Below are 25,179 nucleotides of genomic sequence, written 5' to 3' on the forward strand. Positions count from 1 at the left end.
ATTCACTCATCAAAGGTATGTGAAGCCCATAAGGTTTAGCAGCCAATCTGGCAACATTTCACAGTCCCAAACCGCAAAACTGCTTTTCAAGACTTGGGCCTGATTGGACCCTTTTCTCTTTCATCTTTTTTTAACTGTTCACATTAGCAGTCACCCCGGCCTTTAAAAAAAAAATTAAAAAAATAAAATAATAAAATAAAATAAATCAGGGCAGATTTTTCAAAGCCCACAGATGCACAAAGCAAGGGCAGTGGTGTCCATGCTGCAGCTCATTTGAAAAAGTCCTGGTGATATTGTGTGTGCTAATGAGGACATGTCTGCGTGGGTCAGCACAGACATACGCACAGGTGCCACTGGGGTACTTTTAATTAGATCTACATTATCTGACTTCCTGTCCAGAGCAGACCCCTTTTCCAGTTCTGGTGGATCATAAATCATCAGCAAATTGATTAGTTAAAATTGGTTTTGAATTTGCATAATTGTTATTCTGAAATCATTTGTAGTTCACGGCCCCAACACACATTTTTTTAGCCAAAAGAAAAAAAGACTAAAATAAAATGTTGGTTTGCTGCATGTTTTGTTTTTGTTTGTTTTTTAATTTGTTTTTCGTTTTAGTTGTTTTTATTATAGTGAAAAAAAAACAACAACATGCATTCTTATTGTGAGCGAGGCTTGCATCTCTACAAACCTGACTTTTACTTGGCCTCCAGCTGCTCGTCTCCATGGAAATGTTGTTCCTTTGGTGGTAATATTCCACAGTATGGAATTAAAATGTATACATCTCTATAAAAATTGTATTCATTTGTGAACATGACGTGACACACCACCTCCATGAAGTCCTGTGGTGTTGCTTTAATTCTTCATTCAACACCATTGGGTAATTCAACATTTAAAGCTAAAGCTATAATGAGTAAATTATAGTGAAAGATGACATTGAGGACCAACACGAGCCCGTAAACCACAGAGGGTTAGATCCATGCTCTCAAGGCCGTCCAGACTCATCCTGCTGCTGGCACTAATTTGCAGTTTTTATTTCCGTTTGCCGTTTGGCCCCATTTCTCGGGCCAAAAGCTTTTCTCCATCATGATCTCATCAGGCTCCCCTCCTTGACCTTTGCGCTGTAAATGTCAGCTTTCTTTATGAGTCCTGTGATGACTTTATTGAACAATTCTCACAGACCACTGCACCTAAATGTGAGAAAGCTGCTCGTATATGACCAGGACACATACATGCAGTCACAGCTAAGTACTTGTGATCTGGAGAAGGTATACAAGTCTGAGTAAACAGCTGGGATAAATCCGGTTTTTATGAGAGCTGGAATTGGCTCTGACTCACTGTACTGGGCTGTCAGGCTTTGCTGAAGGTTGTCCTTTAATTCAATCTTTCTATTTTATCACAACTTTAATATGTAACTAATAGCTTCACAGCTGGATTTTATGTACAAGGCCGAGTAGCCTCTCACAGTCTTTATGTGTTGTTTGGTATTGATGTATCTGCCTATCACTGAAACTGCTTTGTCAGGAGTAGGGCTGGGTAACATCGACACCAGTACTTTCACGTTATCTGCTTTGCGATACCAGTTCCTGAACAGTTCCTTTTTTAGTGCCTGTATTTTTTTAAGTGTAAATTAATGACTGTTATTGAGAAAATATTTTTTAATCTTTGAATTATGTTGTAACTAAAACATAGTACTTGCTACATGATGTCCAGTTATTAAAAAAAAAAAAAAAAAAAAAAAAAAAATGGACATGCAAATGAACGAGAGCGCACAGCTGATCCTCAGGTGGACTCACAGATGCTTAAGTTTCACTTTTGTTTTCTTCATATACAGCACTTTAGATCAAAGGCACATGCTTTATGTTTATGCTTATGATTATGGTGAACTTTACGCGGAGTCGCTTTGATACATTTTTACATCTTTACGTGCTCTACATTTACTTTGGAATTATGCTTTTACCAGGAGTAAGATGATTTTGGCAGAGTTTGACTATGACTGGATGCAGATTTATTATTAGGCAAAACAATTTGACTTTGAGACACTGTAAAGGTCCCGCACAAGAGACTTGAAGTGTTTGTGAGGGGCCACGGTGTCCAGCCCGAGTCATGAGTGGTTGCATTTATACAATTATTAAAAATACAATTAAAGTATAGTTAATAAGTTGACCAACACACAAGTTGTCAACAAATACCTGAGTATTTTGACCACTGAATCTAGTACTTCTAAACCACTAATATGCCATCTACTACTATAACTGTTTCTATATTAATATATTGACATCTGCCATACAAGAGTTGCTGCTAATTAATAAATTAAAAAAATGACCTAAGGGCTAAGTAATTTTAAAGGTGTATGTAACTGTGCAACATGGAAACATGCCGAGTGATGCAACTAAGCCAAGTTGCAGGTCAGATCTGTGGAGAGATGACCCTGCTCACAGTAAGAATGCATGTTTTCAAGATTATAATAAGAAGACTATAATTAAATAACTGCAAGATAAGCAAGTTCAAGTTTTCATGCTGTGGAACACTCCAGGCAAAGCAATAACATCTCCAAAGTATTAAGCAGGCGAGAGATCAGAAAATCTACATAGCACAACAAAAGATTGTGTATGGCATTAACAAAAACAAAACAAAGGAAGCAGAACCAACATCCAGAAAACACAAAAACTCGCAATGCAACAACTTGGGCATGAGCTGGCACCTCTATATATATCAGGATAGGTGCCTTCCAAACAAAAGTTCGTCTCCATCCTGTCAGTGTTAGCCCCACAGCGCTCAGAAACACAGAGAAGTCATGACTACACCGGCCAGAACAAGGCTCCTTTCGCCTCCTCTGTTCCTCATCTCATCCTCCACATGCTCCATCGCCAACGTATGCTCCTTTTAATGAAATGTTTGAGCCCTCACACTTTCCAGCCTTTATCTTTCTGCTCTTTCCTCTCTTCTTATCGTCCGTCATTGCGCCCCTCCATTGTCTTTGGGTGCTTTATCAGTCATCTTGCTGGGAAAGGTAATAAAAGCCATTCAAGTAGTGTGTGTTCCACTTTGTCATGTTGTTCGCTCCCACCCACCTTCTTTTTGTCTTTTATTTTTGTTGTGGCGGCAGAGCTTATCCAAGTGATGGGCAGACGATAGGAGCAGTGCAGGCTTTTGTTGTGAAATAATACCACAGGCAGATAAGACGCTGGGTGACTTGTTCAGTGGTGCAGCCTCCACGCAGGTAAGTCCCATTGGAGACCTGAGATAGGCCACCTTTATGTTTGACTGTTCCTGATAAACCAACTCTAAATCTATTATAGTATGTATTTTAGAAACCATGGAATCAAGCAGGAGGCAGCACTGAGACAAATTACGGGTAAGATCTGTGGACAGGCGAGGCTGCTCAGGGTATTAATGGACAAAATAAACACCAAATTGGTTAAATTTAAGACAGGCTAAACAGTGAAACATTCCAGGCAAAGCTCAAAAGCAATGTGGTATGAAGGACAGGTGCGGGAATTCATTTAATTTGCAACATGTTCTTAGTTAATTGCAAAACATATTGCTTATCTGCTATTACATTAAAAATAAAAATCCCAAGCACTATTTCCTCTATTAACCGACAGAGGAAACACCTTCACCTTTCTCTTACCCTCCTCAGGTGCTATTAAGTCTTCATTAAGTGGTAATGATTATCCAATCATCTCGTTTGGAAATTTTAAAGTCAGTGGGTACAGGAGCATGCTTTGGGATTTGGAGAAGAGTCTTATGGATTCAAGAAAAAAAATACATAGACTCCTGGACTTGCTGTTCATCGATTTGTGTTAGTATTGACCAGAGGAGGTCAGTGGGCGACATGGCGCTCAATAACTGTTACATTTTTGTATAAATAAGTGCAGCTTTCTGCTGTATAATTGCCTCAGAAATGACTCGGTGAATGAGAGAGTGGGCATGAAGGGACAGGGTATTGATTATGAGAGGTGCCTATTGAAGACATGACCAGCCCAGACAGGTGAAAAATAGTGCAGCTTACTAATGCAGTCGTTACAGCTGACAAAAACTCTTGATGCAACAATACAATATCATAATATCATCTATAAAGTTATCCAATATCATTTTAGTGATGAAAGTGGAAATAAAATGTGGCAGTGAGATAGTGAGGGGCAATATGACACAAACAGTTCAGCAGCTGTGACTACTTGCTTACCACCACCAAGTATAAAGAGCGAGAAAAATATATGCTATGTTAAGTATAACTGAGACGCTAAAAAAAATGCTGTACAAATCCAACGTGTTATGAATGATATCATCCTGAGCTTTACAAATAACAATGACTTTACTTGATGTGTAACATTACCTCACAAGATAATGCCCTACTTCTGAAGCAGGAATATAAATATGATTCTGAAGTACACGCCAAGATTCAGGGGAGACATGGAATTCCCACAACAATTTTCTCCATTTTATATGAGAACTTACTTCTTGCACAGACACAGGGCTATTCTACAGAAAGCACCGTTGGAGAGTTAAGGGAGAGCGGATACTTGAAGCATAACCGATTCATTATTAGGCCAGTAAAGGGAGGAGTCCAGGAGGAGAAAATAAATTAGCCCTCGTATGCACTTTTAATTACTCTTGTCAAGGTGTTTGCATTGTCCTTCTGGGAAAACCAAACTCGACCATCACTCATACTTATAACTATAGCCATAAGGGCTGCAGAGTAAGCCTGAAAGTTTCGGTTAAAGAAAACAAGCTGGATTTCCTGAGCTTATGTGAGCAGAGGTAGCAGAATGAGGACAGCGGTCTGCATGGCTTTACCTGAGGGACAGAGCTGGACAAAGGAACAACATGTGCCTGTCTGTTTGATCTGGGCTACTGTATATGAAGCTGTGTGCACATGTGCTCCCATGTCACACGCTCTGGACTCTGCCATAGATATTGCCACAGGGCCTCCTGCAGTACAGCTGTTAAAGTGAGTAAGACTACAACATCACATGATACAGGCAATTTGACCATTTAAAAATGGCTGTTTTCCAATTAAGTCTATGTCAAATGTTATAGTGAGACAGCTGGATTTAATAGTGATAGAGATGGAGATAGAAACACTGCATTGGCAATATTTTTAAACTATTTATTATACAGTTTTTATGCTGCTAATAATTATTGTCTGAGTACAGTGTTTTGTTTCTGTGTATTTTTATCCTGAAATGAGAACTCAATTCTGATTCTGAGCAGTGTCTTAAAGATCTTGTTACACCAAATGTGTGATTAACAACTGCAATACAATAATAATAATATATTGGGGATTTTTATTGCAAACAAAAGTGTAGGAAATTTGACCGTCCTGATTGTTTGAGATACACACGAGTTCAGATGGGCGTTATTGACAGGTGGAGTAGCCAGTCAAATCAATCAAAACAAATATGGCAGCTTACAGTGATAAAATAAAGGAAAAAAAAATATCACAAGGGGCTGAAAAACAGGATGTGTGTAAAATCAAAGAGCAAAGCACTAAACTCTGTTCATCGAAAGAGCGATAAACTTGATTTTGTTTCACACTGAAAATATGTATCTGATAGCACGATCATGTTTAGTTCTGGCTTGAGGCGCAATGGAGTGCGTGGGGACCAGAACATCCCTCTGTACAAAAAACACACAGAGATATCATTCTGGATTTGCCAGGCAACAATCCTGGGCATAAATACAATGTTTCCGTCATGGTTTTGTTCTGAGTTACTCTGTTGGTCACTTTGTATTGACAGCGATGTAAAAATACCATGTTGCAACCTTACTTCTTCCCATCCAGGGTGCTCACAAGCTAAATTTGCCACTAAACAACTATCGCTCATACCTGCTATTTTCAGATCCTCTTTCTACATAGCAGCTCAAACCAAAACATTCTTTCCCCAGTATATTCACTGTCCTTTCTGTGTTTTGTCCCAATCATATTGAAAACCTCAATCTCCAAAACCTCCAATATGATCTGTCTTTGTGATGTCTGTGTAATCCCTCAGTTGGTCAGGTAGGTTCCATTGCAAAAGAAAACGTAATTATGTTGGACAAAAGTTAAAAAATGTTTTGCCACCCATCCAAATGGCTTCTTCTGTTCTGATTGGAAACTGGTGAGTCGCTGGTTTAAAGTCTGTATCCCGTTATTTTCAAAGGATTAGTTACTGGGTTGGAGATGGAGATTAACAACAGACTGAGGTCCTGAGCTGCTCTCTCGACCATGTTTGTACATTCTCTCATGGAACGGCTGTTTTGTTTCAATGAGCGTTACATTGGAGATCATCCATTGGTGCTTGGTAGGATCTGGAAGGGCATCTGAACCTGCCAATCCTCCCAAATATAAGCTTTCAACTTCCATACACACATAAATGCATGCTATATACTACATCTTCTTGACTGCTATTTAATCAGAGCAGAATTTATGGAGGGTCACCAAATCCATTATTCATGTACACAGGACATGAGCTGTGTCTTTCTGCTGACTTGGTGGTTGCTGGGAGACATTTTAACAGCGGATACAGTTCTCCGGCTTGCCCCACGCATGATCCAGATTGGTTACAGTCGCACTCGTTTCCATACGTCCATGCGATCTATCCTGCTCCTCAATCTGCTACTTCCTGCCGCTCATCTCTGCCCTTAATGTTTTATGAGTTCATGTGGTTTGGCGGTTAAAGCAAACCGTAACATTAGCGCAGTAACTTCCTTGTTCCTGGCAGGGATGGAAAATTCAATAATATCTGAACTAAACAAATAAAAAAGGACAGTGGATCAAATCAAAATATGACTTACTACGGTTAACTGGCTTAGACCACCGACAGCAGCCTCCAATTCGCCGCCTGTGTCCACAAACAAACTGTGCCCATAGAACGTAATTAAAAACAGCAGGCTTGTATGGATGTACTATATTTCAAATAGAATATGATGGGAGGCACAAGGGGCTGCAGATGAGCGCAGAAAAAAAGGTAATTAAGTTGACCAGAACAAGGCGAGCTCGTGGTTAATATTTCATGCAGAAGCACACAAAGCTCAGCAGAGGCCATCAACAACAGGGCACCAACAACAATTATAGAATAATTAGGCGAGAAGCACCCGGGAAGATTTCCAATGTCAAGAATATGTGTAAGTAATTGTGTAAGTTATTTCAGGCTTGGCCCGGTTCAAATTGGGGTTGCAATGTGTCAACAGCGGCAATCGAGATTATGAGGGACACAACACAAGCTGGTAATCCATTATGGACATATTATGAACCCTGCATGAACTGTTAGCATGTAAAATGTGACTGGGTGGGGTCTATTTTCACCACAGTTCCCAGCTTATAAAAACGACAACAATACTATATTTGTACTGGATCATTAATTGCAATGATCTGTTTCACAACTAAAATTTTTGAAACGTGGTTGGAGAAAGAAAAACAAATGCTATAAATTACATCAATTTCTGAAGTACATGGTTTAAAATAGCTCCATAGATTGTGTTGCTTTTAGACAGCATTTAATTACTAAAATAATATAAATGTAAAAAATGGTATAGCTACTTGTATATATCAGAAATCATTTTGTACCATAGCTGTGTGTATTTAATCTTCTGCACATACTATGAGTTTGAAATGTTGAGCTAGTGCAGTGTTCACAAATGCGGCGAGGAGGAGCAGGGCTATTTTTAACCTGCCCCGAGGCCCGGGACAGCTGTGTCAAAAGTCAACAACTAAGATGGCTCAGTGCTGTGCCTCTCTGGTCCCAAACATACACACACATACAGTGAAACCAGGCTGTGCTTTGAAGTCAATGAAGGGACAGTATGGTCAAAGCTAGCGCACGTTTTACACATGTCCCACATCCTGATTAATGGGCGCTGTTGGTATTTTAAAACAATTTCGGGGAAACAAAATGTTACCAAATTCTTTTTTGCCTAACATTTCAGCCAATAAATAAAATAAATGATCTATTCTTTTAATTGGTTAAGCACTGAAGCTGTAAAAGTGATGTGTAACTTTTCTGGGGAGGGGTCCAAAACTTTCTCGTCTTCATTATGTCTTTTGCTAGAATGCACTCTTGCCATGAACAAGCTCTCCTCTCCACAGATCTGTGGCTTTGCCTTGTGGTATCACTTGGTTGTCTCAGATATGATCTCATGCAGTGGACACAAGCAGGTGGCTGACACTCCATCAGAAAAATCACATAGTGGACCTTTAATGTACACCTAGTATTCGACATTTGACACAAAGGTGTAACTGCAATTGAATCACTGCGTACTGAGAGGTGATTTGCTTTGACAACACCAGAAGGAACAAAGGAAAGTCTAAAATAAATTTTAAAAAGAATGCAAACTATAGAGAGGCAAAGAAGTCAGTACCAACAAAATGCATCCCTCTCCAAATAGAATGTCACAGTTCTTAACCTCGTAACCTAGGCAACGGCTAACGCGCCTTACAGTGTAACATTGGTGATGAAATCAAATTTACCTCATGTTAGCTACGCCAATATCTCTGCAGATGAGCCAGTGCCCATAACACAGCGATGTACAGCTCGGAGAGAATGACAAGCCAATCCGTGATTTGTTACACTAATAACAGTGAAGACACATTATTTTACAGGCCTCTCCCTCTCTCGCTCTCCCCTATGCCTCTTCATGGGCCACTTGGCTTTGTAGTGCCGAAGAGCTTGAACAAATTGAGAAAAGATTGGCCCTGAAAGATGAGTAATGGTGATTCTAGCGTTGTCCCCTTCTCAATATGGAGATGATGAGATTTGATTCTTTGGGGTCAGGTACATCAGGCGCAGCTGGAGTGGCTAAGGCTGTCTGTGTCTGAGGGGAGATAGATGTAGTAGGAGGCTGTGCACTCCGGCGTACAGGCCCGTGGCGGCATCAGTCAGCGCTGACATAAAATCAATCAATATATTTACAAGCACTATTACCATATGATTACCACCACTCATAGCTACTTTAACAATTACGGCAGCTCTTCGGTGCGCACGGATCGGCTGGAGGAGGGAGCGTCAGAGGAAGGCAGTGTCTAAGCTGTCATTTAGTCTATATATCTATGATTGAGTTCACACAGAAGGACTGAAAGAGCTCGATAAATCTGAGTGTTCTTATCCTGTCTGTTTCTCGTAATGCGTTTACTTGAATTTATGGCAGGATTGCTAACAGCTAATTGTAACTTTGCTTTGTATTGAATTGAATGAGGATCCGAATGGGAAAAGGCTGTGGAAAGTGGATTTGGATGTGAAAGTACGGAAACAATTATGATTATAGACAAGTCGATGTATAGTTTTTTTCTAAGCTGTTTTATCTGCAATTCTGGGAGCAGTGATATCATATAAATGTATAGTTTTGCAGCTAAATAAATACGACTTTGCTGCAGCTGCACAACTGGATATCCACCGCAAATGACTACTAAATAAAACGTTCAACACGCACACTCAAAATCATATTGTTATCATCAGATTTTTGATGATGCAAACAGCCAGAGCATCCGATTTCTGCCTTATGATGATCCCTCTCATCACTCACATCACATTTTGTCATTTAAGTAATTGTAAAGGTCCAGAAATCAGACAATAATCAGATTTTGGTGTGCGTCCAAACAAAGCCACCATCACATATTAACATAGATGGTGTAGTGTGGTTTATTCTTAAATAACTAGTGTCCAGTCAGTTCCAGGAGCCTTGGACGTAGAGCGTGTGAGTCAGTAGACACTTCAGCTACGAATAACATCACCAAGGGGGCGACAGTAGCTCTAACTTGGCACAGCACAGCGTAAACATCATCGGTTGAGCGGTCAAATTCACTGACCCACAGGTTGGCGGTGCGATTCCAGCTCCCACACATGAATTATGTCGTTGCGTTCTTGGGAAAGACACTTAGCCCGTCTCGCCTCCAGTGTCTGCATACACCAGTGTATGAATGTGTGTGTGAATGGGTGAGCGGGTCCTTGATGTAAAGCGCTTTGAGTGTCTTAAAAGTGGAAAAGTGCTGTATCAAAATGTGACTATTGGCCATTTACCAACAAACCTTCTTGATGATTTAGGCTACAGACATAACTCTACCTCTTCCAAGCCATTATTATGTCAGTTTATTCTCTTGTATTTTGTGTAACAGGAAGGGAAATGATATTTTTCTGGTGTTAGATTATGACTGTCACCAAGTCTTGATTTGGCTTCTGTTTTCACACTTCAGTCTCCAAAAATCTGTTTCACACGCCAGAGTTGAGGAAATTCAATTTGAATGTAAAATCAGAAAGAATGCGACCTATTCAGCACAGACGTATTGCAAAAAAAAAAACTGCAAATCTTGTTTTTAAATAAGGAATATCCAAAATGTTTGAGATAGGATACATGTTAACACTGTAACTGATAAATGCAATGTCATGGATTTCAAGCTATTCAAATCAAAATTGTATGTCTTTTGAATGGGGAAAAGTGTTGAAGTAAATAGACGAAAAAACGATAATACTGAAACAACTCAACTCAAGAGCAGATTTGAACCACAAAAGCTATTCTAAATGTACAATATTGGTAAAAAATCATGAATTGCAATAGATAAACAGCAGAATGAAACACTTTAGTTGTTACTTTGCATCTGTAATGAGTTATAGAAGTTAATATTTCAACCTTTTTACTGCAGTTGTGCAAATAAAATGTACACATGATAAATATTGACCCCCAAAACTATTGTTCCAGCTTCCATATATTGTCGATATAAGACTTATGATGACAAGTCCTACTCACAAAGACCTCCAAATCTGGAAGAAATCATTTGCCTGAATCCCATGAATAGGGAAGTTATGAATGAACTGTTATGTTGTGTTATTTAACCTTGAATCGAGGCTAATCCCCAAACAGCATCACTCTTGTATTCAGAGATGGAACAAAAACAATTTTCTGTCACACGCAAACCTGAGAACGCTCTTTCCTTCCGCATAAGCTTACTTCTATGGAAAATATACAGCTATAATATGCTTTTCAGCTCCTCGGGGGATTGATCATGACTGACTGATGCATTTCGACCAATTACTCCACATGCAGAGTCTCGCACTGGAGCGGCCCACGGGGTATTGCATGTAGGTCTATTCCGTGCAATAGTGAATGGTGAACTAATTACTGCTGGGGAGACCTGAGCTGAGAGGAGGCTGAGAATAAGGCCTCTTCCCTGGACAGGTGCTTTAATGGGAGCGTGGGGGATAGCGTGAGGCCGCCTCTATCTCCGGGGACTTGCATATGTGTCTCCCAGGTAACGCTGTCACCTGTGCACGCCGAGCACAAGGCACTGTTGTCAACTAATGAAGCACGCTATTTTATGTAAGCGTGAGTCAGCGCGCGAGTGAAGATGTTCTTGTACACATGTATTTTAGGTAATAGAGTGAGAAATTAGGATAAAAACAAAACAAAAAAAAAACATATAGTGGTAGTTGTTGTGGTAGTACAGGTCGTAATAGTAGTAGTAGTAGTAGCAGACGTAGCAGCAGCAGTAGCAGCAGTAGTAGTAGTAACTGTGCAGTACAAATAGTTTTACCCTTAGTACTAATAGCTGATTTAGGACCCCTGGCAGTAGAGAAATCATATCTCTCTATCTCAATAAGACCTTCCTGGTTAAATAAAGGCTAAGTGAAGTATATTTAGCAGTAGTAGTAGTTTTGCAGTAGTTTTGGCATATTATGAAGGTGGTTCTTGTACTGAAGTAGGACATATTGAGCACTTTCTACTGAGTAAACATTTAGTTTAGAATAAATGCATAGATTTCATAACACTGAAGTTACAATACATTTACTCGAGTATGGGCAAAAACACATTAAATGATTTTCCTGGTCCAAGTAGGATCCAGACAGACCTGGACTTGGTTCTCTCCTCTCTCCAGCCATTTTACATGATTAATAGCACAGCGAGCAGGAGTTGAAACTGCAATTAAAGGTGTCTTCCATCAGTAGAAGAGCCCCTTTCTGGGAGTCAGCTAAAGCTGGGCTGAGGGGAGCCGTGCCCCACCAGAGAAGTCATTATTTCTCCTCAGCTCCACCGAATATATTAACTTCAGTGCTGCTGTCTTAGCCAGAGCCACTGCCTCTCCATTCGCTCCTTGTTTTGGGATGCTTGCAATTAAAAAGGGGAAGAAGAAAGTGGTTGAATAGTCCCATACCCCACCACACGCGCAGATTGAGTGCCTGCAGAAAACAAGCTCAATGGGCCCCCAGAGACCCCCAACCGAGCTCAAGGAGAGGCTAAGAGAGACACTGCCGACCACTCTCAATGACAACAAAAACAGAAACCCCTTTTGGCTAAATGAATGGTTTCCTCAAACTGTACAGATGGGCTAGAAATAACAAACTTCTACAGTTGTTTGTGGGCTGCCATGTTGGTAGATAAAATGCAGCATATGTCAGAATTATCCGTGAAGAGTACTGGTGGATGTCTGTCAAACTCGCCACTTACCGCTAGGCCTGCACGATTTTTTGGGCTTTTTGAGTTGTATCGTATTGTAGATTTGCAGTATAAGTTTGAAAAGTAGGATTCTGTTCTGAGCGCACATTGCATAAATCCATGGGCATTTACATTTGAAAAAAGACTGAAGTATGAACTGAAAAATTATAATGAGAATCTTGTGCGTTTCAGGAGATGTTTGTAGAGGGCTAAACTACGCGTACAAGATCTTTTCTATAAGAAGACAGGATATTGTGTTCTTTGCGGAGGAGTATTTAAGGCATATGCAGTATCTAAGTAACTGCAGTATTAAGGATTTGAACTTTAATTGTGATTTTGATTCAATTACGATTAATACTAAAATGACCCTTCTTATCCCTTTCGTATTTATATTAGGTATTTATGTTGGCAGGTGAACACTAAAAATCGAGGAGATGCCATGTTCAAACTTTGGTGCTTCTTTTGGTTTGATAAAGTACTTTTATAACTCTATAGTGACTTACACTTCCCACTCCATATCCCAGAGTTACCCACTAAAACAGACTTATCTTACAAAGCTCTGACTATGGATTACCCTGCTGCTGAGAAAGGATCATTACATCCATAATTCCCTGCTTTGCATAATGTCTTTGTGAATTTTTCTCAGGATCCTCTTTTGAGCAGCTCTGTAATTAATTAAATATATGTACATACTTTACTCTGACAACTTTTTATCTGCATTGTTCAAAAGTAGCCTCATGAATATGTTTTTGACAAAGCTGGGCATGATTGTAATTGGGAAAAACAGCAGCAGAAACACTGTTATGAATCCAGTCAGTGCTGCAGTTACAATAATGAGCCCGAAGAAAGTGATTGTCGTACATTTGATGGTTCACCGAGTCCCAGTCATTGTCTTTATCTGCGATGGAGAGAACGGAGAGGCGGGAAAGAGGGAGGGGGAAGGATCACAATTCCTTTGAGGTGCATTTAAATCATGGCCTCCACATATTACGGAGAAAATTCCCTCTTGAGAGCGCCAGGCGAGATGGCGTCCTTCAAGCCCCGCTGGGTTTCCTGTCATCATGAAATGGGAGCAGCAGATTAGACGGGTGAGGGTCTGCGGAGGGAGGGAGGAGGGTAAGTGCTGAAATCGGGTTTAATCCCATCTCGCACAGCCTACTCTGGTGAAGACACTCCTGCGTACTGTATGTGAGCTTCGGAGCGCCAATGAGGGAAGACCGCTGGGACCTGGCTTTGTAATCAAATGCATTGTTTATCTAAGTGTGCATCAAAATGGCCTATTAAAATCCACACCTGCAAAATCCAATTTAAATACAGATACCAGAGACGCTATGTAGGATTTGGATATTAAAATCATGCTTCACAGCCGATGAGAGCATCTTCTCATCAATGATTGTGTAACTCAGAGGGAGCAGAGGTATCGCTCCACAAACTGACAGTAAAATGTTAAATCAGATGAGGCTGATTAAGGTGAAAACTGAAAAAGAATCACCCAAATTCACATTTACAATATCCAGAAGGTTAAAAAGCAGTTTGTATGGATTACTCAGATGCATAGCCATATATTATTCCACTAAGAAATGACAAAATCAATAGCAATCATTGAGGTAGAGGTCACAGAGGTCATTGGAGGCGGGTGCTTTACGATAATTGTGTAGTGTTTGTGAATATTATCTCTATGGCAACCCTGCACCTACCTAGTCGTTATAGTGGTGACCCATGACCTCTGATCGTAACCGCATTTAACAACCTGTTAGAATTCCCATTCCGCTCGAAAAACACAGGATTTGCACCAAAACACAAGCGAATTGACAGAGACTAATACTCAAATGAAATGCTGTGTTTATAGTGTGCATTAAAATAGCCGTTTTAAAATCACCACCTGCAAAATCCCATTTAACCAAAGTCACACGAACATTACGCTAAATGAGTCTGATGGAAATATATATTCGGTAACGGGTCACAAATTAATTCTATTTCATGATTATTTTCACTTTCTGTGAGTCTCCGAGCGTACATTACAGATACATAAGGCCTTTTGATGATCACTGGCCAATGGCGGCTGTATAAAGATCTCATCAAAGTGACAATTTAGCACAGCTCATTGTGTTTAATGGAGTGCTGTAAAACACATCCTTTCCAGTGTAATTAATGACAACAGAGGACACAAATGTGGACGAGGATTGTACATTTACTCTGTTTGTGGAGTTAGTCGTGACAGCATTAACAATCAGTAATGAAATTGTATCACATGGGCGTCTCTCCATCCACGCAGCAGTAATTAGTCCTTATATCAATAGCCATCAAGAGCATTACTTATGTGAGAGCTGCATTTGATGAGCAGCTGTGAGCGCTATAGGGAGAAATATTTGGCAAAACCCTTAAACTGGAACGCGTCATGATTTCAAGAGTAAAGTGTCTTAGTATAGATTACAGTTTGCAATTCAGAATGTGAATTTATGTATCGTAGGACATTTATAGCCTCCTGTTATTTCTACGTCAATAGGAATAAAAAAAAAAAAAATGATTTGAAGATTTTGTTACAGGAAAAAGAATAATCTAACATCGGAGTCAGTGTCTGCATGCATTTTTTTTTTACCCTTTATTGTCAAAAATGTGTCAAATTCAATCAACACAACAGCAGCAGTATCCATAATCCCCATGATCCCTTTGCTTCTTCTTGCGAGTGTCCTGACCACAGACTGTGACCTCTACTGTTGACATAGTTACCATTCACACATCTAAAGATACCTGCAGAGATTTTTTTGGTTACATATTCACCGTTTGTAAAGCTACAAACATTAAATCTAAAGAAATTCTACTATTTTTCCACCTCTTACTGTTTAAATCTAGGCTCAAAACCGTTGTGTTTAGCTGTGGATATGACTGAGATTTTAATGTTAATGATGATTATTTATGTTTCAAGTTGTTTGTATTGTGATTTTAATGTATTTCTTATTCTGTAAAGCACTTTGAAGTACTTTGTGAATGAATTGTGCTATAGAAATGAACTTTCTTTGCCTTATCTTTGTTCCTTTCGCTCCACATGCTACTCAGGACATGGAAAAAAAAACAACTGAATGATGAAAGTTACAATATTAGCACGCTACACATTATTGATAATCCTCACAAAACTCAAATAAGATTCAAGGGCACTTTAACATAATTTTGCAAGTGCCATACCTGGTATTAAATGTGTATATATGATTTTGACACACACGTGAATTGCAATCTCATAAACGATGGGACTGCCAACGGCGAAAAATATTCAAATGGGTCAAGTTCTTTGGGAGCCCATGTAAATGTGTTTTTGCATGTGCAGCATTTATATGTATGGTATTCACACAGGCAGAGGAATGAGCTATACCTTGCAAAGCCGGGTTGCCATTTCATTTGAAAAGAGGCCTACTATGCAAATGGTTGACAGACATATTTTTCACCACACTGGTAAAAGTAGCATGTGAACACAAGATCATTCATTATGCACGTGGTTAACATGGACGCAAGGAATAACATAGGACAACTGTGGACATATTAAGACACACTATTATGTTATTTAATGTAGCTGCACCATTTAAAAGCAGGTAAGTTGTGATAAAATCGAAATTGTGATCTGCCTCTTTGTTTTTTTTCCGCCCAATCCTAATATATATCAAAAGAAAATGATAGGGATGTACTGCATGTTTCTGTTGAAGTTGAGCGTCAAAACGTATTGGGTTTCAGGTTGCTTGTGCATGCATTGTTAAAGCAGGCAGTGGAGGTGTCTCAGAGGAGCCCTGTCATGGTGGATGCATCACTGGTGAGGACAGAGAGTCTTATGTCAGCCTCTGCACTGAGACTGTGAAGCTCAGAGTGTGGGCAGTGAGGCCACAGCCTTGAACACCAATCTCATGTTTGTGTGCGAGCTCCCATGGGCTTTCACCGTCAATAAGCATGTGCAGGGTTCTATAGTTTGCACAGACCAGTTACTGATTGAAACTAAAGGGTTTTTTTTTTTTATACGACTGGGATAAAAGATGACATGTTTTAAAAATCAAAACTGCAAATGCAACTTAAAGATGCATTGAGTAGCTTTTGTAGTGAAGGGTATGTCGATTGCTTGTCTCCATGGAGATGTTGTAGATTTAGATTTGGAACATTTCACAGTTTGACATTTAACATATCCAGCGTTTTCATTGCAGGTGTTTCATTAGCCTGGTGCTGCCACATGTATATCTCTCTATATGTAAAGACAGATATGTTAAAGCGATACTATGAAACATTCAAGGCAAAGCAATAGCATCTCCATATGCACAAGCAGCGCCTTTAATGTGTATTTTTATGTTTATGGGACCATCATCTCACCAAGCAAGGCATATCTCAAACCTTAAGCACTGCATTTTTCTATTATCACTGAGTCCTCATTTGAATACACACACACACACACACAATGATGTTATTATGAATGTGTGACTTTTTGTGTCTCTATGCAGGTAAAAGGCTGCCATGAACAGTGTCCTCTCTAATACAGAGAAACGTCAGTGTGAGTGTACCATGCTCCTATGCTACAGGCTAGCATCAGTGTTGCTGTCAGTAAATGGGAGCTTGCAGGTAAAAGGGTCATGTGGCAGCAGCAGAAATATGTGCAGGTCAGAAACGCACTGTGCACATGTACCTCCATTTCTGTTCTATCTGTGGCCATACTGTATGAAGGATCACAGCCATGGAATGAAAAAAGGTACTGACTAAAATTTGACTAATATAACTTTCCTACAACTTCCCCTTTCTGTATTATAAGAAAAAAAAAAAAAAAAAAACAACATGCTCCATTTGTCTTTTTACAGTTTTTCCATTTAAAAGTGACAGAAATTATATATATTTTGAATTCTTGTCAGATGAAAATGTTAAACTAAAAGTAAAACTGCAAATTTTTCCTCTCTCCAAACTCCAATAGAAAATAATGATTGTCTTATTGATCCATGTTCTTACTATCTTGCATCAAACTAGCATAGTACATGTGTGATAAATAAAGAAGATGAGAAATTAAGTAGGTTGACTTACAATGTGAAGCTTGAGGAAGTCTCCGAGCCCAGAGGAGCTGTCCACTCGCACCAGGACGGCATCTTTGAGGTGGGTGCTGAAGCCGATGGCCAGACGGTCAGCCCGGGTGCTGGGGCGGTCGTTTGGAGGCCAGGTGTAGGTGATGAGTCCTCCATCGCGCCCAAATATGTACGTGGTTCCCGCTGCAGAGAAAGAAGAGCAAAACAGTGGTACATTAAGATCTAGTTCAAACTCAAACTGGAATTTTTGATGAGCAATAAATAATGCAATTGCATCTCTTCCCTAAAGCAGTGCAACAATATAATGAATATATACTGTGGAATGAGAAAGATTTTTGTTGTGGTTTACAAGCTTCGGAAAGCACTATGCTATGTCATTATTCATTCACTTCCTGCACACGGCCACTTGTAAGCCTCCCGTTTAACCACAGCTGCCCCGGGGCCAACTGACTGAAACTTGGCTGCACCACAGGCATCATCAATAACTCTCTCACACACTGCATTTGCCCGGGCAATTTGGAAAAAAGGCTTGCCCAAGGGCACAACAAGATTAGGAACTGTTCTGAGCTGAGATTGAACCATCAACCCTCTGGTTATGGCTCCAAAAATGAATCATGTCAACTCCAAAATTACACAAAGAATCCTTGGTTAGGAAATAAAAATGTGTCTCGCTGGGTTTGAGCAACTTAATGCTGCTGAAAATATTTTGTCAATATAATCCCTCGTTCATTCAGGAGTGGTTCATGATGACTATCTCTAAGTATATCATTAAAAAAAGAAAAAAAACAGTAATGCAAGCAACAAAACTCTGGACACTAAATCGTACATTGATTGAAAGCGTCACCATCTATAAATATCTTGGGTTTTGACTTGACGAAAACTTATCTTTCAAAAACATATCTCAGAATAACATAACAGTTTAAAATCAAACTTATCATTTTATTACAGAAACAAATACTGTATCTCACTGACTTACAGAAAAGAAATAACAAACAGCCGTTCATTCTGTACTGCGTTATGACGATATACTTTACATGCAGACTTCAGCCTCTACTTTGAAACCTTTAGATCCACTCTTTCACTCAGCCCTTCGTTTCGTAACAGGTGATGCATTTAAAACCATCACTGTACACGCTATGAAAAAGTAGGTTGTATAGAATATATTTATACAGGACTACTTGATAGACTGCCTGAATATCTCACTTGCTTGTTGAACTTTGATACAGGAATTTTTAATATAAGGTCTCATGATTGTATAAGTCTAAAACACTGGCTGCACCAGAACTGAAATAGGGAAAAGAGCTTTGGATACTTTGGATACTTAATAACCTGGTGACAAACATGTATAATCACACCTGTTTTTAATGTTTTATATGGATTTATGTACTTACCGGTTTTGTTTGTTCTTTTATTTGTATTTTTCTGAGCGCACATAAAAAAAAAAGGAGTCTGAGTGCTCTTATTAGACTCTCCCTGTATAAATAAAGTGAAATTAAATACATCTCCAATATTCTACTTCTCTTCTGCAAATGACCCTTCACTTTAAATCTCTACCTTTAACTCTCATGACATCATCATTAAGTGACGCGTCTCGCTTTTGAAACTATCAGCAAAGCCACACGCCACATCAGATGATCTTCAGAGGACGTGTTGTTTGTTGCAGGTGAAATAAGGACTGTCAACAGTATTAACATAACAAAGACACGTGCATACTCCTCCATTAGACTAGAGAGCTTTATTGTGCTGAGTAACGACTTTGCACAGCACCGCGCCACATATCTCTCCTGAAGCACCCTCACCTTCATTTGCCGCTTTAAGTACACTCACGAGCCTATTCACGAGTCGACGGAAAAACCCAGCGCAAATGAGAGAGGCAGATTCCGGTGTCACTTTCCTCATAACGCCTCGCAATTACTCTGTTTTACTGCCTCACCTCCAAAGAGTCTCAGGCAAATTTGCACACACCACATCCGGGGCGCCAAGGTAACCAGCATGCCAAAACGAACCACCTCTCTGTCTCTCAAATCATTAGCGACCTCAAAGGCAGACAGACCACTAGCAGCATTAGAATGGAGTCACCGGTCCAATTATGGCCCAGCGGTCACCTCTAAACCAGCGATCTCCAGTCCATTAGCAAGTTGACTTCACAAGCTCGTGAAAGGGTTTAAATGCAACCTCATAGCAGGACGAGCATGATGGCGCTAATCGAGTGAAAAAAGTAGCTGGTCAAATTGTGTGGAAAATGCTGGCGCTAATGAGAGAAACTAACCAATTAAAATCATGTTTTATAAAACAAAAAAGTTATTCTTTCAACAAATTTGACCTTGCTACAAGTTGGTAAAATTGTGCCTTTGCAACCACCATCTAATAACAAGTTCTTATTTTTCCATTTTTTCAATTTTAGTTGCACTGTTGAATTCAATTAAGGATTTTTATTTTGTGCCTCATTCTGCTCTCCAGACCCTGCTGCATCTGTAGGTGTCATTGGCCACGTCCTCGGCCAATCAGAAAGATTTTTACAGCCAAATTAACACAAAGTAATTTTCCTGATTAAGGGAGTTTCTATTTCTAACTTCCCCCAAACTTTGAAAAGAAGAAAAAAAAAAAAAAAGACTTGGGTAATTATGTGAGGAGGTTAACAAAATCTGAGTTCCATAGAAAAGCATCAGTGAATACTTCCATAAGACACTTTGAATGTGTTTCAATTGGTTTTAAAATAACCTTTTTTGACAGAAGTTTGGTGCAAATCAGGAGAAAATGAACCTAATAAAAGTGTTTGAAAACTCAGTCCAATTAAAGAAACATTTGGAAACAAAACATCCACTGACACCTGCCAACCATCAGTTTTTATTCCTTATTTTGTCAGACCTGACACCATCACCTCAATCAAACAAGCTCCTATTTTTAGCTAATTACACAGTGTTCATTACGATAGCAGTGGGGTTCATTGGGCAAAAGTAGTTGGGGGTTCAAAAAGAGAACGAAAAAAAAAAAGAAAATTGCGAAGTAAATGCCTGAGAGAAAGCCAAGAAAATGAATGCAGCTGTCAGATTAGCATAAAAACAGCTATCTTCATGAAAAATTAGACAAGGAGGAAGCCAGTGCAGGCCTGTGTGTGTTTTTTTTTACATTCACGTGTGTGTGTGTGCTAGTGAGAAGGAGAAGCAGAGCACTGTTAATATTCATAGGGCTGGGGAGTTAAAGAGCCTTCGACTGAACAATGGATTATAAATCACACCGGCTGTAATTCCAATATTTTCTTGTAAACCAGTTCACAACGACGTAAAACTATCGATAAATTTTACATGATTATTTATATTTGCCTCCCGTCACTGCGCTGTGACTAAAGCGTGTCATTTTGGAGTTCACTCGCGGTTGCCATTTCGCTCATTTTTGTCGATTCCCAGCGCAGTCGTTAGTTCGAAAAAATAGCATCATTAATTAACAATAACGTGATTAACACATAACAGAGGAGGCACACAGATCTATGGCAGAAGTTGTTTTCATAAAGCATAGAGCACATTTGTTAGACATAATGAAATAACGCTGTAAGCAGTCTTGTTCTTCTAATGGATAAGGCATTACCGAACAAGATGGCTTCTACGCAGGAAAATGCATTAAATGTAATATATTCGCAGTGCAGGGCATCATTTCTTTTTCATGAAGTCTGCCGGCTAGCGCTAAAAAATGCTCTTGTACAGCTATGGCATATCTGATGTTGCAGGAGATACTTCTAATTCATGTACCCAGAGCTGGACTGGTGTCACTGTCCTCAAGTTCCCCCCCTCCAGTCACAAACGCTTGCACTTTGCTCCGGCGTATTATAATTAAGCTCCTCTAAAGCGTGTCAGTGAACTTGCCTGGGCCTGGAAGCCACCATTTCCTCCTCTCTCTGTTCACCAGATATGACACCCGCTTTATCCCACTGACAGCTTATTTACTTGTGGGCGGACTCAAAAACACTGTAATGCTAAGATCTATTTTGCGCAGTATGTAGAGGCACCCGCGGTTTAATAGCTTTCTTGTCACACACCAAAGGTCAACCAAACTAACTGGTCTGTTGAATTCAAGAAGTGACACACGGTGCAAATATATACAATATGGCTGCCGGCATTATGTCTGTCTGCGTACTCTAATGGTTTTATTGTTTTGTGCTTGGATCACCTGTTTGCAACTTCTTAACAGACAGCATTCAGTTTATTCCCACTCTAGTTTACCAGTCCTCACTGTAGGGCTGACTGCAAGCACATTTGTAACTTCTGTGTTAAAATCAGGGTTCAGTTTACATTTTCACCACACCCACATACACACATTTGACTTAAATATGAGCTTTTGTACCAAGAATCACAAGAATAACATGCATTTCAGAACATGTATGTACAGGTCTAAACTAGTCCAAACTAGACCTAAATAAGAATCTTCTGGAGATAAAATACTTAGTTCTATGCAGAGGATATTGCGTGGCCTAACAGAACATTGGTTAAATTGTGTTTAATTGCTAACTGCATCACTTATTCTTATAATAATAAGTGATGCAATTTGCCCTTTGATCAGTCACAATTAAACCAATGGTCTGTTACTGCAGATGTGGAAAAAGCAGTTCTGCACGTTTGTACAGGAAGTCAATGGACCTGTTTCAATAATTAAGCTGCTTTAGATCAATGTTTCCACTTACAATGAAGTAAATGTAAATTAATTATACATATATATGTTATAGTTTATTAAAACATACATCTGCAGCCCGGAGAGGATAAATACAACACGATCGAAAGAGCTTAGGCTGAAGTCAAACTTACTTGTGATGCCTAACCCTTTAACTGGTCAGACTGTTAGTAGTGTGCATATACACAAGTACAAAGTGTCTTTATATAGAACTTTAATGCTTTGAAAATCCACGGCAGCAGATAGTGTTAAACTCCTTGGGGGGCTGTTGGGGATTAAGATACAAGAGGAAACATGGCTTATGTACACCTACATGTTTGTGCAGTGAGGCCATGAAATCAGCAGCCACGTGCCTGTGTATCTCTGCTGGTAGCAGTAATTATGTCCCAGCTCCATATTTGTTATTTGTGTTCTCTCCTGGGAAGGTGCAGGCACCGATATGGATCTGCTCTAGTCATTAGATACACTCGTGTCCTGGAAATACTCAACGCCGGTGTCTTTAATTTGATGAAACTTATTCCCACATCACCATTTGACTAAGACGACAACATGTAGAGAGCAGACAGGAGAGACTACAATCACAAACACAACTGCAGTCTCTCTGTGGTACAAACATCACAACGGCACGAGGCGAGACACTGCAGGTGAATAGCAAAATATCTTTCATTTGAATTTGAAACTTCATCTGTAGTTTACTGATATAAAAGTAAGAAAAAAATGTATTACGAGGTTTTTATCATGTCATGTTTTTATATAAAAATAAGGCATTATATGTGTAAAAAATATTTAAAAATGACCATTATGGGGACATTCAAAACATGAAAATAGCCAGGTTTCAATTTCTTGCTTCCTTTTGTTGACATATTTCATGCATGCTCATGAAAGCTTATGTGCTAAGAGACCAAAATGACCAAAAAACAAGTTCAGTTTTGCCTGACATGTTTCTTCTTAACTTTCAGGGCCAATTGGAATACTTTTACATATATGATTCTCATCAACAGTTAAACCAACACTGTGGAACTTTCTGAAGCTGGCATGTCACCTGCATGATTTTAGGAGAAAAAAAAGTTAACACTCAAATTATTTCAGTGCAATAAAAACATCTGAGACAAACAAAAGTAAAACATGCTTTGACTTTAGTGTCAAATATGTCTTAATTGAGTGACGGTACATTGCTTTTCTTGAAGAGTTGCCGTGGACACCACCCACTACAAAGACATTATGTGGAGAAATCTGCTGCCTCTGGCTCTGTGGTGTGGGCAGTTGGGATTGTTTTGGTTTTAATTCACCAGCTGTTCATTTAGTTCAGATGTTTGGTCTGCACGGGCACTCAGTGAACACTTTATTCAGTTAAGTGACAGAACTGGAATTGGTTTTGGTTGAAAATAGGAAAGAATGTACTAATAACATAACTATCTACATTTCCCTTGTCTTTTTATCTTTAGTTATTCAAAATCCAATCAGGGGACCCCTCATTAGAATGTGGCAGGCAAAGTAAAGTTAAAAGATAGTGCCCTTTTAACATATTTGTTCTATACTGTTCCATTTCCAGCTGCATCTCCAACCGATCCATATTTCCCCAGAGTGCAGAGCCAAAAAGACGTTAAGCTCCTGAACAGGAAGAGGAGGGGGACCTGTCAGATCTACACAATGAGCCCCTCCAGCCCAGGCCTACCTCTGTCTGAGCATAATGAATTAAACTGTCCAGCGCTGGGATACACTGAAGGCTAGCAGCTCTGCACGGTGTCAGTTAGCATCACACAAGATAAACATTGGCAGATCAAACAGTGGGCTTTCATTAAAAATGTAGCACCCTCCCAGGGGATGGTGTGGACGAGGAGCTGTCTAAGGGAGGAGACAAAAATAGCTAAAATGGTCAGCTGTATTTGAGAGGGACGTCCTGGCATTGTCACAGTCGCAGTGGGGGAAAAAAAAAGTACTGCTACTTCAAACTTGTATTAATCAAGTGGAAAATCTTTGTATCTGGAATATGATGAACACTCATTTTGAATAAAACTTTTTTTTTCTTCTGTCAACTTCAGTGATCAAGGCAACAACCACTACTACAACCACTACTGCAAGCATTACTACAACCGCTACACTAAATATTGTGTTCAAACTGCTAGTGCTATAACAGTGTACTTCTGTGACATCTAAGGTTACTCATATCTGACCCTTATCAATCAAGGGTAAACATATATGACTCTTTAAAATGTGACCATAATACTAATACTTCAACAAATGTCCTCCTATGGCACTGTGGCAACTACTACTATCACTACTGCTTAGTGGTAAAGAAGTACTCAATTTGTTACTTAAGTAAAAGTACAGATAACGGAGCAGAAAATTGTTCAAGTAAAATGTGAAAAAATCTACTTAAAGTATTTCAAGCAAATTTTGAGGGTCTTAGAAGGCTTCAAATGTAGCACTTTTGAAAAACATTTGTGTTGAATTTTTTTCAACAGAAACAATTAAATTGATCGTTTTTATTTGTTTATTTTTGTTGTGTTAAAAATACACCTCTTAGACTTTCAAACTATCTAAAAAAATACTTCTACTTCTCAGTCCTGTTCGAAATGTAGTGGAGTAGAAAGGACAGATACCTTCTTTCAAAGCAGTGAGGCAAAAGTAAACAGTATCCACTTTATAAGTAAAGTACAGATACGTAAATGTTGTACTTAAGTGCAGTACTTTACTACTTTTACTTTGTTACCTTTCACCACTGTGACTACTGCCAATATAATAAATGTTAACTCTTTAAATGACCAAATAGACGCCTTTAAAGTCCCGCTTTAAGCTGAGATAGGAGCCTGTGCACACATATTTACAGAGGAGCTCCTCACCATAAGCTGTGAATGTAACATAAACAGCTCAGTGTCAGGATGCGGGGCGGATAGGTGTAATAAGATAGACAGAGGGCTGGCGCAGAGCCCGAGCACACAAGGTGCTGCTGGTTACTCTCTGATGCCCGCTACTGCGCACAGCTCCGCTCCGAATAGGCCCTTAGACTGTCTTTCCTTTGACCTCCTCAACACCAGCCTCATATTACCACCTCTGCCGAGAAGCGGGCCGGCAA

At 39.5% G+C, this 25,179-nt stretch overlaps 1 protein-coding gene across 18 annotated transcripts in view; it reads right to left on the minus strand.

Moving 5' to 3' along the window:
• Nucleotides 1–25,179, minus strand: part of LOC117382306 (neurexin-1a-like) — a 313,634-nt gene that overhangs the window by 94,053 nt on the left and 194,402 nt on the right. For all 18 annotated transcript variants that reach the window (XM_033979439.2, XM_033979430.2, XM_033979425.2 and 15 more), the window contains one exon: nt 17,443–17,624. In XM_033979439.2, coding sequence (XP_033835330.1) covers nt 17,443–17,624 — 182 coding nt within the window. The remainder of the gene's footprint in view (nt 1–17,442; nt 17,625–25,179) is intronic.

Source organism: Periophthalmus magnuspinnatus, chromosome 15 (assembly GCF_009829125.3).
Source record: "Periophthalmus magnuspinnatus isolate fPerMag1 chromosome 15, fPerMag1.2.pri, whole genome shotgun sequence".
Taxonomy (NCBI): domain Eukaryota; kingdom Metazoa; phylum Chordata; class Actinopteri; order Gobiiformes; family Gobiidae; genus Periophthalmus; species Periophthalmus magnuspinnatus.